Source organism: Vulpes lagopus, chromosome 2, assembly GCF_018345385.1.
Source record: "Vulpes lagopus strain Blue_001 chromosome 2, ASM1834538v1, whole genome shotgun sequence".
Classification (NCBI taxonomy): domain Eukaryota; kingdom Metazoa; phylum Chordata; class Mammalia; order Carnivora; family Canidae; genus Vulpes; species Vulpes lagopus.
Genome location: NC_054825.1, coordinates 49,955,095 through 49,974,938, shown reverse-complemented (window position 1 = coordinate 49,974,938; position 19,844 = coordinate 49,955,095). Strand labels below are relative to the sequence as shown.

The window sequence follows — 19,844 nt, the reverse complement described above, 5'->3', positions numbered from 1 at the left end:
TTCAGTCCTTGGTTAGAAATTCTAATATACAGCATTTTTAAAGTTGAAATTGGAAGAACTATGGTAAGGGGGGGAAATAATATATCATTAAATCTTACATGTTAACTATATTTACATAGAATAAGGTTATTAACTTCCTTCGAATCACATTTCAAATTAGCTTAATCTAACAACTTCTCTGTCAGACAGTGAGAAAAATAGTGTTAGTCTTTATATACCAGTATATTATATGAGTTCAGATATATAATGAATTGAATCATTACCTTTAATGTAGTTTCACATTGTAAAGGTTTGATATTAACATACATAGTAAATTAAATAGTAATTTGTTCTAAAACCTGTATACTACAGGGGTTCCACTTATAACATGTATACCACTTTATCTAAAACATAAAAATTTTTTAAAATAATTTGTTTTATAAGTGTAATAGTATTTATATATACTTGGAGGTTGATATTTAGAGAAAGTCTTTAGACACCTTATAGATTAAAAAAACTCTTCAGGCTCGCCTGGGTGGCTCAGCGGTTGAGTGGCTGCCTTCGGCTCAGAGTGATCCCAGAGTTCCAGGATCGAGTCCCACATCAGTTCCAGGAACGCTCCCTGCAAGGAGTCTGCTTCTCCCTCTGTTTATGTCTCTGCCTCTCTCTGTGTTTCTCATAAATAAATAAAATCTTAAAAAAAAAAAAAAAACTCTTCAGTAGGGTGAACAATTACCACTTAATTTTTATAATCTTGCTTTTCCTTAAATGTGATATAATTGAATTTCTTTACAATTGATTGTCAAAGGCTAAGTTTACCTTCCATAGTTGGCTTGACCTTTGTCCACTCAAATAGGAAAGGCAGAACAAATTTCTTGTAACACTAATATATAGATATATACATACCTATATTCATATATACTTTTTTCTAATCTTACCTGAATTTGTAACATTTTATATGTGAAAAGCTACAAATGCTTGTGTATTCTTAGTAACTAAACCATTTCTATAAGTCAGTCACTTAAAAATCACTTGTCAGGGCAGCCCAGGTGGCTCAGTGGTTTAGCACCGCCTTTAGCCCAGGGCCTGGTCCTGGAGACCCAGGATCGAGTCCCACGTCGGGCTCCTTGCATGGAGCCTGCTTCTCCCTCTGCCTGTGTCTCTGCCTCTCTCTCTGTGTGTCTCTCATGAATGAATACATTAAATCTTTTAAAAAAAAATAGTACCTAAAGAAAGTTGCGAAAAAATTTGTCAGAGCAACCATCCAGATATTTTTTTTTAAGATTTTATTTATTTATTTATTTATTCACGAGAGACACAGAGAGAGAAAGCAAGAGAGGCAGAGACACAGGCAGAGGGAGACGCAGGCTCCATGCAGGGAGCCCAATGTGGGACTCGATCCCTGGTCTCCAGGATCATGCCCTGGGCCGAAGGCAGGTGCTAAACCCGCTGAACCACTCAGGGATCCCTCATCCACATATTTCTACCCATACAGCAGAAACTGATGTTTTCATTTTGATAATAGTAGAATATATATTGTTTTTATTTTAAGAAATGGCAGTTTTTACTACTAAATCATTGCCAAGTCATTATTGGGAGCCTGGTAAATATATATTGCAATAACAGTGCTTGTTTATATTGTGTGGTTTGTTTAGACATTTTTATATCAGATTGTCCCTGGATAATGGTCAGAATGTACAGTCCTTTCAGAACATGTGTGCAAGGCCATATGTCTTTTAAACACGAAGGTCTTAATGAGAAGTAATGATATCTTATTTCTGCAAACCTACTCTCTTATTCTTTTTCATAAATGAATGCATTTCTATGCCTTGATTTAAACTGTAGTTATTTCACTCTATCTGATCATTTGAGCTTGCCTCTTTTCCAAAGCTTTTTTAAAATTGAGAGATGCCAGCTTTAGGAAAAGATGAACCAAATACTTGAGCCTGATAAGTCTGTGATTTCTTATATGAATTTATATCTTAAGCCATAGCTAATTCCTCGTGTTTTGAGATTATTTTGATGAAATGTAGGGATATAGTTTATCTGTTTCTATAATTGAAGTAAACAAAAGGAAAACCTCCTACTTCATATGACTCTACAATGCTTAGCAGAAGACTTACAAAAGATTGTGAGGGTCTGGAGGCAGAAGACCTGGGTTTGAGGTCTAGTTCTGCCACTTACTGACTTTGTACAATTGAGAAAACTGCTTAGCTTCTCTGTGCTTCAGAGCTCTCTGTCTATAAAAGGAGGATAATAATACCAGCATTACCTCAGGGGGTTATTTTAAGGTAATGTATAATGAATCACTGTCTAAACCATTAAGGTTAATAAAAATATAAGCTACTAATGTTATTAGTGTTCTTTTAAAGTATCACATATCCCATTACTGCAGATATGTTCAGATTCACGTTTATGTCCTTAACCATTCTGTAGGTTGTTTAGTATCCCAAGTGATTTTGTTATTTTTTTTCTTCCCATAGAGCATATCATGTCCCAAGTGGGAAAATATTAGCTGTAAAGGTAAGTGCTGGATAAATTTTATGAAATTCATGATGCTTACTACTTTCTCTTCCCCTGATAGCTTGAGTCACTGGTATCATGAAAGAGAGATGAAATGATTTAAATTTTGGAGGGTAGGTGATGAAAGCTATGGTCCTATTGTGATATTCAGCTCCCTCCTCTCCCAGAGGGTACTTTCACCTACTCAAACACTGCTATTGAATTATATGTTCCTTTAGATATCATAACTCTTAGATTATTGCTGATGATACATTTAAAGACAGTCAACTTTAAGTTGTTCACTCCAAGAGAAGGGAGCATTCCTATAAATCATCTAAAAAGTAACTATTTGGCCTTGCAAGTGCATTATAATTTTTCATAATTTCATACACTTTGAATCATGTTTAACCTAGGCTACTATTAAAATTATTGTGCATGATTATTTAGTTGGGTATGGCAGGGTGCTAACAGCTGTTTCTGGAAAGGATTAAAAGCAATTTTAGAGAAAGGACACATTTTTTTAAAAATATTTTATTTATTTATTCATGAGAGAGGCAGAGACACAGGCAGAGAGAGGAGCAGGCTCCGTGCAGGGAACCCGATGTGGGATTTGATCTTGGTACTCCAGGATCACGCCTTGAGCTGAAGGCAGACACTCAACTGCTGAGCCACTCAGGTGTCCCCAGAAAGGACACATTTTAGAAAGAGCTGTTAAAGTTGAGATTTTTGAATAAATGAAAACAGGTGTTTGCAAATATATTTTCTACTAGACCTGACCATAAAACTGAGCTTCAGAGTGAGGACTATATTGCTGTCACTTTATATCCCTAGATTCTATAAAATTTATGAAACATACTAGATGCTTAAAGTAAGTTGAACGAATGATTTAAGAGTTCAGGTAAGATTGTTGTGTTTAAACTTCATCTGAGTTGAATGAATGAGTAATTTCAGAGTAGATATATTTAGGGGCGCCTTGGTGGCTCAGTTGGTTAAGCACCTAACTCTTGGTTTTAGCTCAGTTTGTGATCTCCAAGTCTTGAGATCCAACCCCATGTCAGGCCCTGAGCTCTGCCCAGAGTCTGCTTGAGATTCTTTCTCCCTCTCCCCTTGCCCTTCCTACTCATGCTTTCTCTTTCTCTAAAATGAATTAATAAATCTTAAAAAAATAAAAATAAACCTCTTATTTAGCTCTGAGCTTCTTGGCAGCCAAGGCAAAAATCATGTAACTTATTTAATAGTCATACTCTGAGAGAAAGAAATGTGTCATTTCTTTAAAACAGGCAGGTTTTTAAATTTATTTATTTATTTATTTATTTATTTATTTATTTATTTATTTTAAAATATTTTATTTATTTATTCATGAAAGACCCAGAGAGAGAGAGAGGCAGAGAGACACAGGCAGAGGAAGAAGCAGGCTCCATGCAGGGACCCCGATATGGGACTCGATCCTGGGACTCTGGGATCACACCCTGAGCAGAAGGCAGACGCTTAACCGCTGAGCCACTCAGGTGTCCCGGGTTTTGTTTTTGTTTTGTTTTTTTTTTAATTAAATCTGAGCAATGTGTTAGTTTCCATATATTTGGAGATTTTCCCAATCTTTCCATTATTGATTTAAAATTTTAAGTCTGTTGTGGGTAGAGAACATACTTTGTATAATTGGAATTATTTTAAATGTATTGAGATTTATTTTATGGCCCAGAACATGAATTACCTTGGTGTTTCCTATGTACAGGAAAAAAATGGATAGTCTGTTGTATAGGGTGTTGTATAAATGTCAGATCAAGTTGGCTGCCAGTATTCAAAATTTCTGTATAGTTACTGTTTTTAATCTGCTCATTCTGTCAACTATTGAAAGAAAGATGAGTGTTGAAATCTCCAGCAATAGTTGTGGATTTGTCTGTTTTTTTCCTTGTAATCCTATCATTTTTTTACTTTATCTTTTTTGAAGATCTATTAGATGTATTTAGGATTGTTATGTCTTCTTGATGAATTGGCACCTTTATTGTTTCATTACAAAGTGACCAATATTCTTTGCTCTGAAATCTACATTGTCTAATATTAAGATAGGTAGTGTAGCTTATTTTGGCTAGTTTTAGCATGAGATAACCTGTTACTTTTAACCTGTTGTGTCTTTTTATTTGAGATAAATTTCTTGTAGCCTGCATATAATTGGGTCTTATACTTTAATCCATTCTAATAATTTCTGCTTTTTAATTGGGGCATTTAGACCATTAACATTTCATGTGGTTATTGCTGTGTTTGGATTCAGTTCTGTCATCTTGCTGTTTATTTTCTATTCTATCTGTATGTCCTTTTTCTGGAGTGGTTGCTTTAGAGTTTATAGTATATATCTTTAATTTATCATAGTCTACCTTCAAGTAATATTATACCACTATCTATAGTATGAGAACTTTGGGGTTTTTTTTAAGACTGATTTTATTTATTCATGAGAGACACAGAAAGAGAGGCAGAGACACAGGCAGAGAGAGAAGCAGGCTCCATGCAGGGAGCCCGATATGGGACTCGATCCCAGGACTTTAGGATTGCACCCTGGGCGGAAGATAGGTGCTAAACTGCTGAGCCACCCAGGGATCCCTAGTATGAGAACTTTGTAACTGGTATGATCCCTAGTATGTAACTTTGTAATCCCAAGTATACTTTCATTTCCCCCATCATCAACTAGTTTGCTATTATACATTTTACTTTTTCATATGTTTAAACCCTAAAATACATTATTACTATTTTTTATTTAGATAGTTACTTGTCTTTTAAAGACATTTCAACAGTAAGAAAAGATTTATTTTATATTTAACTCTTGTTTTTACCAACTCCAGTGCTCTTTATTCAATTGTGTAGATTCAAACTTTATTCTTATATCACTTTTCTTTTGTCTAAAGGACTTTTCTTCTTTTACATTTCGTATAGTGCATGAGTCTTCTGGTAATGCATTCTTTTAGCTTTTACATGTCTGAAAAATGTATATTTGACTTTCATTTTTGGAAGATGTTTTCACCAGATAGAGAATTCTAGGTTGATTGCTCTTTTCTTTCAACATTTGAAAGATTTTGTTTCACAGTCTTCTGGTTTGCATTCTTTCCAATGAAAAGCTTACTGTCATTTTAAATCCTGATTCTTTTGTATGTTAGAACTGACTTCTTTTCTGGCTGCTTTTAGGATTTTTTTCTTTATCTCTAGTCTTATGCAATTTGATGATAATGAGATTTTATGTAATTTTCTTCTTGATTCATATACTTAGGATTTGTTGAGTTTCTCAGCTCTGTGGATTTTTAGCTTTCATCAAATTTGGGGAAATATTAGCCATTATTCTTCCCACATCAACTTTGAACCTTAAATTGCATATGTATTAGGTTACTTGAAGTCCCACAGCAGAATGATGCTCTCTTGTTTGCTTTAGTCTTTTTTTCTCTCTGATGTTTCATTTCTGGATAGTTTCTATTATCAGTTACTCAAGTTTTCATCTGCATTGTCTAATCTGCTATTAATCTTGTCCAGTGTATTTTTCATTTCAGACACTGTACTTTTTATCCCTAGAAGTTTATGTGGGTCTTTTTTACATCTTCAATGTCTTTACTTAACATACTCAATTTTCCTTCTATCTTCTTGAATATATGTAATGTAATTATGGAATATGTGAAATATAATTAACTGAATTAATGGTTTTGTCTATTCCATCATGTGTCATTTGGGGTCAGTTTTGACTGATTGCTTTTTCTCCTCATTTTGGGTTGTATTTTCTTATTTTTTTAAAAACATTTTATTTATTTTAGAGGGAAAGAGAGTGAGCAAGTGGGGGAGGGGCAGAAGGAGAGAGAGAATGCTGAAGTAGACTCTCCACTGAGTGTGGAGCCCAATGCAGGCCTCAATCCCAGGACCCTGAGGTTACAACCTGAATCAAAATCCAGTTGGCCACTTAACCTACTGAGCCACCTAAGTGCCCAATATTTTCTTATTTTGAAAAAATCTTGTCATTTTTGATTGGATGCTAGTCATGCATCATAGACATTACATGTTTTTTGCATTCCTATAAATATTCTTGAGCTTGTTCTGAGATGCTGTTTAGTGACTTTGAGACAGTTTGATCCTTTCAAGACTTGCTTTTAAGCTTTATTAGATGGGACCAGCCCAGTGGCTAGTCAAGAACTAATTTACTCCACTCAGTTAAGGCAACAGTCTACTGAGTATTTTACCAGCACCCTGACAGTTATGAGGTTTTCCACCCTGGCTGGTGGAAACACAAACTCTTTCTACCTAGTGTGAGTTCTGGAGATTGTTTCCTCCAGTTCTTTCTGGTGGTTCTTTCTCTGCCCTCAGTTTCCTGACATCCAGGTACTTATTGGTTATTAATCAACTGAAGACTCCAGGGGCCCCTTGGCAGATCCCTGGAGCCTTCTCTCTTTGGTCTTCTGTCTGGGAACTCTAGCTGCCTTGGCTTCCTTAGACCCCTCCCATTCTGTCTCCTCAATGTAGGGAGATGGCTGAGCTTTGCCTAGATTTCTCTCCCTATACAGGGGCCTATATACTCTCTAGTCTGTAAGGCAGGCAATCATAGGGCTCTTCTTACTTTTTTTCTCTCTCTCAAGAATCATTGTCCTGTTTTAACTGTTGTCAATGTCTGGGAGCCTGTTAATTTTTCTGGGTTTGGTATTTTTTATTTTAGATCTCTTCCTTTCTTGTCATCGCTATAATCAGATGTTGTTTTTTCTCTCATCAGACATTAAACATTTAAAGTGTTCTCTAAGAAATGGAAGCTACCATTTATCAATCATTTATACTGTGCTAATAAATGAGTGCTAATAAATGCTAATAAGCAGTCTATTACTCTTTCCTCATTTAATTATTAATTAATTAATAAATAGCTTGCTGAAGGTCCCACAACTAATAAGCAATAGAACCAAGACTTGAAGTCAGGCACGTCTTGCCTCAAGTTCATGCTCTTAGCCTGTATACTTTGTTGCTACTCATTGTCCTTAAATTTGGTTTCCTAAAGCATAGTTCTGGTCACATCTCTTCCCCTCCCAAAAGTCTTCAGAGGCTCCGTATTATTCCCAAATAAACTAAAAACTATATGGGATGAAACCCAAGATCTTGCACAGTATGTTATCAGCCTACTTTTTATAGCATTATCTTAATGTGTCTGAATGCTGTGCTTCTTTTAAGTTGAACTCCTCGCTTTATCTGAACCCAGGTACTTTCACACTTCAACACTTTGATTCACATATTTTTCTCTAATTAGAATGCCTTCACCCATGTCTCTACCTATCAAAATTCTTAACACCCTTCAAGGGTCAGCTCCAAAGCCTGCTCCTCTATTGAACTTACATAGATAAATCCTGTCACATATGGTCTATCTATCACTCACTCACTTTCTCCTTTGAACCTCTCTAGAATTCTCTGTATGTGTTTCTTATGGATGTTGTCACATACTGCCTTGTATTTTGCTATTAATATACTTCTGCATTTCTCCCCTTACTTTGAAATCTCTTTGTAAATAGAGAACAGATCTTATTTATTTTCTTGTCTTACTCATTGAATCATCCAGAACCTTGCATTTGGGCCTAGACAGAGGACTGCATATAATAACTAGATGTTCAACACATAATTTGTTGAATGACTGAATAAATAAATTTGGTTCTTTCATTTATTCTCTAGTTCATTCATTCATCTTTTGAAGCAGCATCTTGAAAGCAAGTTCAGCTCACATACAAAAGAAACCATAGTGTTTTTTGTATGGACCATTGCTCTCACCCAGAGTAGTTCTTAGCTTTATATATATATATATTTTATATATATATAAAAGGGTGAAATGAAAGGTTAAGAGTTAGAAGTGCATTTGATCTTTTCCTGACCCCCTCCTGACTTTTGTGTGACTTCAAGCATGTCACTTGAACCTCTCTGTGACCTCAGCTGTGAAACGGGGCTGCCTCATGTCACAGAGGGATTGTGAAGAGCAGCAAATCACAGTCCTTGTCTAAACAGAATCACCTGCAGGGCTCTGATGCCTGCATAGAATGATGAGGGAAATTTAATTTCCCAAGCCAAGTAGTCAGTTGGACCAACACTTTGAATGTCTATGGGAGCAATTAGATGAGAATCCTTGAAAACCCATTACTTTTTTCTTCCTACCCAAAATATTTCTATTTTTGTTCTTCTAAATGTTCTTGCTTTTTTAGACTAACAAAAGATTATTATGGTGTTTCCCCTCTCAGATTTCAAAGGTGGGAAAATATCACTTCAGATATTCTAAAAAGCAAGTTGAATTTTGGATAGAATAGAAAGACCTTGGATTTTTATTTTATACTGAATTTAGAAAATTTCTACCTTAAAAAGAACATTTTGGAAACTACTAACCAAAGATAACCGTTTGATAATGACTGTAACTCATGAAATTTGTTTCTAACTTGCTTTTTTGGGACGTGGGGTTATTGTAGGTAAGCAAGATAGTTGCAAGCAAGTAGAGCAGAAAACAAATAAAAATAGCCATTTTTCAACCAGAACCTTTTTATGTCTTTAATGTATTCTATAAGATCTTTCAAAATACAGCTTAACAGCTTTCCTAATATTTTTTATTTTCTAACTGGGAAAAAGTCATGTAAGAAGAAATTTCTTAGCTTGTATATAGCATGTGCTGATTATCATTCTTTGACTGCTTTGGGTTTCTGTTGCTTTTAAACTAGCATTTAAATGGACCGTTTGATTAATCATTTGTATACTGACTGTAATCCTCCCAAATTTCCTTTCTGAGTTGTACATACTGTAAAAGACAATTATGTCGCCACAGATTAAATAAGTGAATTAAAACAGAATAGAGGCTTAATTTGACCTGTGATTTTGCTCTCTTTCCCTTTAGTGCAGCATTTGCCACTCCAGCAAATAAATGAAGTCATCCATGACAGCTTGTGATGAATTGCCGTATTTATACTGTATATTTTAATAGCCTCACACTAATTTAAATTGAGCACAGAGTAAATTATAATTCAGTCACTTGACTGCTTATATTTAACTTGACAACTCATCCTTATTTGTCCTGGAGGTGTAGTGGAGAGCAGCAGAAATGCATCCAGGTATTTCAGTTTCTCGTTTTAACCCTTTCTCTGTGAAACTCCTTCATGTGCAGATCCTCTCCGGTTTGAAAAATTGAGCTCTTCTGAAGGAGAAAATATCAAAATAATAATGAAGACTCAAGGAGTCCATACTTTCCTTGTACTTTAAAAAGAAAATTCGTGTTTGCCATGATTTTTTTCCATTGCTTTCAAATAAGGAATTAGACTTATTTTTAGCAGTTTAAAAGCTCACTGTCAGAAATGCCCAGGGGAAGGAGAATTAACCTTCTACCTAGAGTGCCAAGTCTCCCAGAAAATAGAAGAACATTTCAGTAGAGTTATTTTAAGGTGAATTTTACCTTCCCTCTTAAGTTCCAAAAATTACTTTATTCATTTTCGCACCATTATGGAATCTTCACTGTTCTGGACCATAACAAATACCAAGAATGATCCAGATCCATTAGAATTATTACTTGCTATATTTTAGGTCAGTGTGGCACTTTTATTTATTTTGCTGTTTATGTCTTCAGTTTTAAATTCAATTGAAGAAATCAAACAATCCACCTCCTTCCTGTCTAGAAACAGCTTCTTATTTAGAGGATTATGGTTGTAAGGAGTACTTTAATTAAATTCCACATCTCTTAATGGGCGCTGCTGTAAGTAAGACCCTGTGCTGGGTACTGGGTGTAGGGGGAAGGGGACGAGAGAGGAAGATGCCCAAAGCTCAGTCTTTGCCCTCAGGGGCTTACAACCACTTTACTCTCTAGGCTTGTGGTGTTAGGAGATAGGCATGAATGCCAAGGCATAATGTAATAAGGAGAAATACCAAGGACTGGAGCTAGAGGTAAATTCTAATGGAGGGTTTGGGGCTGGCTTCATGGAGGTAGTGGTGGCATTCAAGCTGGGTCCAGAAGATAAAAAAGGTTTTATAATTAGTAACTGTGGGGTGGGTGGGGTGGAGTAGGGAAGCACACCTCAAGTGGAGGGAACGTCAAGAGCAAAGACTGAAAGTGGGGAAAGCACAGGATGTGTGTGTGTGGACCACCAGTACAAAAGCACCTAGTTTTTGCATTGGTGGTACAGTGGTGAGCATAGCTGCCTTTCAAATCACCTGGCTTCACGTGAGAATTGGGTTTGTGGTGGGGAGTAGTGGAAAAAGGAGATGGAATAACTAGATTGTGGAGGAATTCTCTCAATGTCGTGCTAGAATTTTAATGTTATGCTAGACCATGGGCACCTAATTAAGGTGCCCATCAAGGGAATCAAGGGATCAAGGGAATGATATGTTTACAGCCAGTAATTTGGGGTTAATAGCAAAGTGTTGGCTAATCATGTGGATCCTGTCATTTCTGGATTGGGGGCCTGAAGATACTGTATATCTTAGTAGTCATACAGAATACTGAATAAATGGCATTTTTGAAACCTTGGATAAGTGGTTCTCAACGTTACTGTGCGTTAGAAATCAGGTGGAGAGTTTTTGAAGAATAATAAAATGTGATGTGATCCCAACCAAAGATTGATTCCATTCTTCTGGGGTAAGACCAGTGCACCAGGATTTGTTTAAAGTACCTTCATGTATTGGTATAAATACTTTTATATAAAAGTAATTATAATATGAGGCCGGGTTTGAGGATCACTGCTCTAAGGTAATAATAAGTTCATTCCTTTTAGTTTTTTGGAGTGAGAGTCCCTGTATATCCCCTTGACATAGTGGTGTGAATTGTTTCAATATTTTGTGGCCTGGAATTGAAACACACTAGATGAATTCATTTTGTCACTAAGTTTTATACAGGAACAAAAATGTAAGTGATTATTGTTGGCAAACAACTATTGATCAGGAGAAATGTTTAAATGTTTCTCGGCAGTTTTGTATTACACTTACAATCTGGTTTAGTGAGAGCTTTTATAAATAACCCTAAAGCAAAAACTCTTGATAGAAACTGGCCGTGCCTTTTTCCCCCCTCACTTCTCCCTCCCTCAAATGAATGTCAGTACTGTAAAATGTGTGTCTTAGAATTATCCTCTTCTTTTCTTACTCTATCAGCAGTTTGCAATTCATAATTTATGGTAATTTTCCAGTATGAGTATATATATTCTCCAGTTGTAATACAAAATGTGTTTCAGTGTTGGATAGTGTATAACTGCACTATTGTATCCATGAATGTTAGGTTTTTATCTAGAAATGTCTAGAGTCAGAAACTCTGCCACAAATCTTAAAAATTATCTTTCACCTATTTTATTCTCAACACTGTCTTTTTTAAGTAAAAACAATTTCCCTTGAATTGGCTTCACTGAACTGTTCAGTAAAATTTGAACAATTGATGGTCTCCTTTCTTAAGAAACAAGTGTTTGAAATAAATTAGAATTTATTCTAAGTTTGTAAATTATTTTACATTTCCATGTTATGAGTCTTTCTCAGTGGTTGGTACTTTAAGGAAAACCATAAACCACCGGGACATTCTAAGAGGCGTCCTGGGAGTCAGGGAGGGACCCTGACATTGCCAGACTGTGTGGCTTCTCAGTACCTTGGTTTCCTCCTTTAAAACAAGAAAATTAGGCGGGATGAGCACTGGGTGTTATGCTAAATGTTGGCAAACTGAACTCCAATAAAAAAAATTTTTTTTTAAATAATAAAACAAGAAAATTAGATGAAATAATTTCTGTGGTTCCTTCAAGCTCCAGCATTTTATTATACTATTAGCAAAGAAACATGATTTTGAAGAATATAAACAGATACTATATTTTTAAAACTCTATTAACTAAAAAGCCCACCTTAAATATCATTTTTACTCATCATCCTCTCTGCTTATCACCTAGTATTTGAACAAGACAATTTTTCTTTTAATGGTTTCAGGGTCATTCCTTTCTCCGTTTTCTGGAAATAACCAATGTGGCCAAAATAGGGTATATAAATTAAGGGTGTTATAACTTAACTGACTTTTAAAGCCATTAATACTGACCTTTGAGACCTGGCTTTTTCCTTGGTCCCATCAATCACTTCCATACCACCTCCCCCAATACAAAGGGTTAGGCAGATGTGGGTACAGTTTTATTCCTGGGGGTTATAGTAGTGGAGAGGAGCAAGGGGCAATGAATAGAGGAAACACCATATTTTTTCCTTTTTAAATTTCATGGTGAGTATAGTTATATTTAATTTAAAGGTGAATATATATGTGAATGTTGATTCCTTTCTGTATTTAGGTCATACTACTAGATATTACACTGGAACTTCAGAAACAAATTATGTCTGAATTGGAAATTCTTTATAAGGTAATTTTTTCTTGGTCTTTTTTTTTCCCCCATAAAGCATCTTATGGTATTGGCTGACAGTTTTTTGTTTTTTGTTTTTTGGTTTTTTTTTTTAACTATTTTTGTCTTATTTTTGTTACAGTGTGATTCATCATATATCATAGGGTTTTATGGTGCGTTTTTCGTAGAAAACAGGATTTCAATATGTACAGAATTCATGGATGGTGAGTTTTCCCTATTATAATACTTTAAAAATGATTTGGGAGGTAGAGTGCTTTAAACCTGGTTCTGATATAAATGTCATATAGAATTAAAAATAATTAAAATATACCAATAATGACCTCCTTTATACTCTAAAACATCTCAGTGTTAGAGGTTCCTGGTGTTAAATATTTAGAGCTGAGCTATAATTTCAAGAATGTAATTTCATTTACTTTTATTGAAAATTTAAATAGAACAGATTAAATGCTGGTCTAATCGGTGGTTTGATATTTGATTCTTCCATACAATCTGTCTTTACTTGCAAAACAGATGTTCTGTTCTTTTAATGTTTCAATAGCCAAAACAGATTTTCTTTTAAAGAAATCTATTAACCCAATGTCCTGTGTCTTTTAGAAAGAAATCGGTTCTTAATTGCAAGATAAGAAATTGTTTTTCAACACAGCTGTTTAGCCAAGATGTGTTTAGTTTTCTTTGGACTCCAGCCGTTTCCTTTCATATGTATTTTTCATTCATTTCTATGTTGGTAACTCTTTCTTGATCTGAAGATTTTGGCAAAATGCTGATTTCCTGGTACCCTATTCCTGAAATGATATCACCATTGTTATTTACCCATTTTAAATCAAAGCCATCTTTAGATTTTACATATTCAGTTTTTCAATGTCTAGCCCCTTAAAACTCAACATTTTTTTATATATTTAGTTCATTTGGGGGATTCTCAGTATATTACTGAATCACCTAGTTCATGCCTTGCAAGACTTTTTAACAAGCCAGTGTTGGTACCTTGATACTATAATAAGGTATATCATATGTTCTAAATTCAGCTTCATTAAAATATGTATTTATTGAGATGGCATATTTAATCACCATAAAATTCACCATTTTAATATACAATTCAGTGGTTTTGAGTATATTCACAAGGTTGTGCAACCTCATCATCACTAATTCCAAAATATTTTCATCATCCCAGAAACCAACTCCTTAGCCACTATTCTCTCCCCTAGTCTGTGGCAACAACTAAACTATTTTCTCCCTCTAGATTTCCTTATCTTGGACTTTTTATGTAAGTGGAATCATGTGTGGCCTTTGTGTCTAGCTTCTTATACTTAACATAATGTTCTTTTTTTTTAAGATTTTATTTATTTATTTATTTATTCATTCATTCATTCATTCATGAGAGACACAGAAAGAGAGACAGGCAGAGACACAGGCAGAGGGAGAAGCAGGCTCCATGCTTGGAGCCCAATGTGGGACTTGATCCTGGGTTTCCAGGATCACATCACGCACTGGGCTGAAGTCAGCGTTAAATCCCTGAGCCACTCAGGCTGCCCCTTAACATAACATTCTTAAGATTTATCCACGTTGTAGCATGTATCAGTCCTTCATTCCTTTCTATGGCCAAATGATAATCCATTGTGTGGACGTACCACATTTCCTTCATTCATTCATTAGTTGATGGGCATTTAAGTGTTTCCACTTTTGGGCTGTTGTGAATAATGCTGCTCTGTGTGTTTGTGTACAAGTTTTTGTGTGGACATATGTTATAAGTTCTCTTGAGTGTATATATCTAGGAGTTAAATTACTGGGTTATATGGTAACTCTATTTTTTTTTGAGGAACTGCCAAACTGTTACATTCTATTTCACACCAGGTTGCCTTCAAGGCTGCAGTAACAGAGGGTTCCAATTCCTCCACATCTTTGCCAACACTTGTTATTGTGTGTCTTTTTATTATAGCCTGGTGAAAAATGGTATCTCTTTAGTTTTGATTTAGATTTTCTAATGACTAATGACATGGACAATATTTCCATGTGCTTATTGGCCATGTGTATCTCTTCCTTGGAGAAATGTGTATTCAAATCCTTGTCTTTACATGGATTACTTGTGTTTTTATTGTTGAGTTGAAAGAATTCTTTTAATATTCTGGATACTACACTCTTATCAAATGTATGATTTGCAAATATTTTCTTCCATTCTGTGAGTTGTCTTTTCATTTTCTTGATAGTGTCCTTTGAAGCACAAAAGTTGTAAAATTTGGTGAAGTTCAGTTCATCTGTCTTTTCTTTGGTTATTTATGTTTTAGATACTGTATATAAGAAATTATAATCCAAAGTCATAAAAATGTACACCTGTTTTCTTCTAAGAGTTTTATAATTTTCACTTACACTTAAGTTTTTTTTATCCATTTTGAGTTAATTTTTGTATATGATACAGAATCCACATCTATTCTTTTACATGTGAATATCCAGTTGTCCTAGCACCATTTGTTAAAAAGATTATTCTTTTCCATTGAATTTTCTTGGCCCTCTTGTCACAAATCTATTGACCATGAAATGCATTTCTGGGCTCTTGATTCTATTCCATTGATCTATTTGCCCATCCTTGTGGCAGTACCAGACTGTGCTTGCTTGCTTTTACCTTATTATTCTAGATTATTTTAGCTTTGTAATAAGATTTTTAATTAAGCATGAGTAAAAAAAAAAAAAATTAAGCGTGAGTACTCCAACTTTATTCTTTCTCAAGATTATTTTGGCCATTCTGGGTTCCTTGCATTTTCATATGAATTTTATAATCAGCTTGCCAAAAATTTACACACCAAAAAAATCAAGCTAGGATTTTGGTACAGATTCCAGTGAATTTATTCATCAAACTGGGGAGTATTGCCAACCTAACAATATTAAGTCTTCCACTCCATGAAGACATAGTATCTTTCTATTTATTTATATCCTCTTTAATTTTTTTCAGTGATGTTATATAGGTCTCAGTGTTCAAGTTTTACATTTCTTTTGTTAAATTTATTCCTAAATATTTTTTTATTCTATTGTAAATTGAACTTTTAATTTCATTTTTGAATTGTTCATTGTTAGTGTATAGATATATCAATGATTTTTGTATATTGATCTTGTATCCTGCTACCTTTCTAAACTTGTTTCTTAACCCTAATAGATTTTTTTAAATTCCTTAGGGTTTTCTATATAGATCATGCCATCTGCAAATAGATCTAGTTTTACTTCTTTCTTTCCAGTCTGGATGCTTTTTCTCTTCCTTGCTTGATTATCCTGGCTACGATGTCAAATAGAAGTGGTAAAAGCAGACATCTTTCTTTTGCTCCTGATCCTAGAAGGAAAGCTTTTAGTCTTTCACCATTAAGTGTGGTTTTAGCTGTGAGTTTTTAGTAGATGGCCTTTATCAGGTTATGAAAGTCTCCTCTTCCAAGCTTATTGAATATTTTTATATTGAAAAGACATTAGATTTTGTCAATTGGTTTTTCTGTATTTATTGAAATGATCATGTAGGGCACCTGGGTGGGCCAGTTGGTTAAGCATCCAATTCTTGATATCAGCTAAGGTCATGATCTCAGGGTTGTGAGATTGAACCCCACATCAGGCTCCATTCTCAGTGCTGAGTCTGCTTAAGATTCTCTCCCTCTGGGCAGCCTATGTGGCTCAGTGGTTTAGCGCCACCTTCAGTCCAGGGCCTGATCCTGGAGACCGAGGATCGAGTCCCATGTCTTGCTCCCTGCATGGGCCTGCTTCTCCTTCCGCCTGTGTCTCTGCCCTTTCTCTCTCTCTCTCTCTCTCTCTCTCTCTCTCTCTCTCTCTCTTTTTCTCTCATGAATAAATAAAAATCTTAAAAAAAAAAAAGATTCTCTCCTTCTTCCTTTGCCCCCCCATGTGTATGTGTGTGCACACTCTCCCTCTCTCCTCTCAAATAAATAAATCCTTTTTAAAAAAGAAATGATCATGCTTTTTAAAACCACTATCCCATAATTATGGTGTATTGCATTAATTGATTTTTGCATGTTGAACCCATCTTGTATTGCTGAGATAATTCCACTTGGACATAACGTATAATCCTTTATATATGTTGCTGGGTTCAATTTGCTGTATATTTTTTAATTTTTATATTTATATCCTTTTTAAAAATATATTTATTTATTTGACAGAGAGAGAGAGAGTGCACAGGAAGGGGGAGTGGTAGGCAGAGGGAGAGGGAGAAGCAGGCTCCCTGCCTAGGAGAGAGCCCAATATGGGGCTGGATCCCAGGACCCCAGGGATCATGACCTGAGCCGAAGACAGACACTTAACTGAGCCACCCAGGCACCCCTACCTTTATATACTTAAGGAATATTGATCTACAGTATTCTTTTCTTATAATGTCATTGTCTGATTTTGGTGTCATGATAATTCTGTCCTCAAAGAGGGAGTTGGAAAGTGTTTTATCCTCTTCTAGTTTTTAAAGAATTTGTGAAGGATTAATGTTAATTCTTCTTTAAACATTTGTTAGAATTCACCAGTGAAGCCATTTGGTTCTGGGTTTTGTTTGTGAGTAGTTTTTATGGTCAAGTGTCCTCTGTTGCTGATTATCAGAAGTCCAAGCACTTCTGCCCACTGCATCTGAGTATGGAGTTGCCTAGGAAAACATAGTACTGTGAAGTACTGGATTTACCAGTGCTTTACTCACATTAAAAAAAAAAAAGAGAGACATAGAAAGATTAATTTTGGTAGTGAGTGTCATTTCCTTGTGGCCAACAGCAAGTCCTTCCTGACAGTGTTTGCAGGGCCTTTGACCTACACACACTCCTTGTGCTGCACCAAAAGGATCCTCCACCCGCCCCCACTCCTGTGGTGTCAGAAATGCTTATGCAGGACAAAGGAGTACACATGGAGCCTGAAACAGGGAAAAATATCCCAAAACAGGGAGGTAAACCCAGCCCAGCATATGCTATATGGGCTCTTTATCTGTTGGTAAGCAGGTGTTTTAGGCTCAAGGCCCATTCTTATGCAGCCAAGTAGGATTCGAAGAATAGTGAACATTAGACTGTTTTTCTTAATAGTATTTTTTTTAATTGAAGTATAAGACATATAACATTTACCACATTAACCATTCTTTAAGTGTGTTAAATAACTGCCATCATCTATCTCCAGAACTCTTTGCATCTTGCAAAACTAAGACTCTGTATCCATTAAACCAGTAACTCCTCACTGCTTCCTACCCCCAGCCCCTCGCAACCAACATTTGCTTTTTGTTTGTGTGAATTGGATGATTCTGGGTACTTCATTAAAGTGGAATCATACATAAAAAGTAAAATAAATAAATAAATAAATAAATAAATAAATAAATAACGTGGAATCATACAGTATTTGTCTCTTGGGGACTGGCATGTTTCACTTTGTATAATGTCCTCAAGTTCATTCCATGCTGTTGTATGTGTCAGATTTTTTTTTCCTTTTTAAGACTGAATAATATTTCTAAGTAGTTTTTTGATTACCAATCAATTTTTTTACTAATTATAGGTATTCAGAACGTCTATTTCTTCTTGAGTCAGTTTTGATAGTTTGTGGCTTTCTAAAATTTGCTGTTGCATCTAAATTTTCTAATTTGCTAATATACAGTTGTTCCTAGTATTCTTTTGTAATCATTTTTATTTCTGTAAAGTTGTATTTTCTCTCTTTCATTCCAGATTTTAGTAATTTGATCTTTTCTCTTTTTTTCTTGGTGTAGCTAAAAGTTGGTCAGTTTGTCTTTTTCAAAGAACCAACTTTTGGTTTCTTTGATTTTTCTCTATTTTTCTATTATGTCATTTATCTCTTCTCTAATACTCATTTATTTCTTCTACTACCTTCTTGCTCTTCTTTTTCTAATTTTTTTAAGGTGGAAAGTTATGATACTGATATGAGATCTTATCTAATGAAGGCATTTGCAGCTTATACATTTCCCTTGAAGCACTGCTTTAACTACATCCTAGAAGTTCTGACACATTGTGTTTCATTTTCATTTGTTTTAAAGTATTTTCTAATTCCCCACAAAGGAAATCCCTTGCAATTTCTTTTTTGACCGATTTTCAGTTAGGAATATGTCATTTTCCACATTGAATGTCCTTCTGTTGTTGATTTCTAATACTCTTTTGAGGTCAGAGAACATACTTTATATGACTTCAATCCTTTTAAATTTATTGAGATTTGTTTTATGCCCTAACACTGTGTATTCTGGAGAATGTTTCGTTTGAAATAAGTCAATTGGAGAAGGACAAACATTATATGGTCTCATTCATTTGGGAATACAAATAATAGTGAAAGGGAATAAAGGGGAAAGGAGGAAAAATAAGTGGGAAATATCAGAAAGAGAGACAGAACATGGAAGACTCCTAACTCTGGGAAACGAACTAGGGGTGGTGGGTGGGGAGGTGGGTGGGGGGTGGGGGTGACTGGGTGGTGGGGACTGAGGTGGGCATTTGACAGGATGAGCACTGGGTGTTATTCTGTATGTTGGCAAATTGAACACCAGTAAAAAATAAATTTATTATTAAAAAAAAAAGAATGTTTCGTTTGCACCTGAGAAGACGGTTCTGCCCTTGTGGTGAGATGTTTTTTAGATGACTGATAGGTCTAGTTGATTTACAGTGTTAAGTATTTTACTGCCTTATTGATTTTCAGTGTTCTTCTATTCATTATTGAAAGTGGGATGTTGAAGTCTTCAAGTAATATTTTTTGATTGTCTATTTCTCCCTTCACTTCAATTTATACTTCACATATTTTGGCATTCTGTTGTTAGGTGCATATGTGTTTTTAATTGTTATATCTTCACAATGGATTGACTCTTTTATTCTTATAAAATGCATTTATTGGGATGCCTGAGTGGCTCAGTCAGTTTAAGCATCTGCCTTTGGCTCGGGTGATGATCCCAGGGTCCTGGGGTCCAACCCCATATCGGGCTCTCTGCTCAGCAGAGAACCTACTTCTCCCTCTCCCTCTGTTCCTCCCCCTATTTACACTCTCTCTGTCAAAATAAAGAAATAAAATATTTTAAAATGAAAAATAAATAGGGACGCCTGG

At 35.2% G+C, this 19,844-nt stretch overlaps 1 protein-coding gene across 7 annotated transcripts in view; it reads left to right on the top strand.

The window, feature by feature from the left end:
- MAP2K5 (mitogen-activated protein kinase kinase 5) overlaps nt 1-19,844 on the top strand; it is a 259,087-nt gene that overhangs the window by 84,877 nt on the left and 154,366 nt on the right. For all 7 annotated transcript variants that reach the window (XM_041745524.1, XM_041745523.1, XM_041745522.1 and 4 more), the window contains 3 exons: nt 2,463-2,502; nt 12,744-12,812; nt 12,934-13,015. In XM_041745524.1, the coding sequence (XP_041601458.1) occupies nt 2,463-2,502; nt 12,744-12,812; nt 12,934-13,015 (191 nt within the window). The remainder of the gene's footprint in view (nt 1-2,462; nt 2,503-12,743; nt 12,813-12,933; nt 13,016-19,844) is intronic.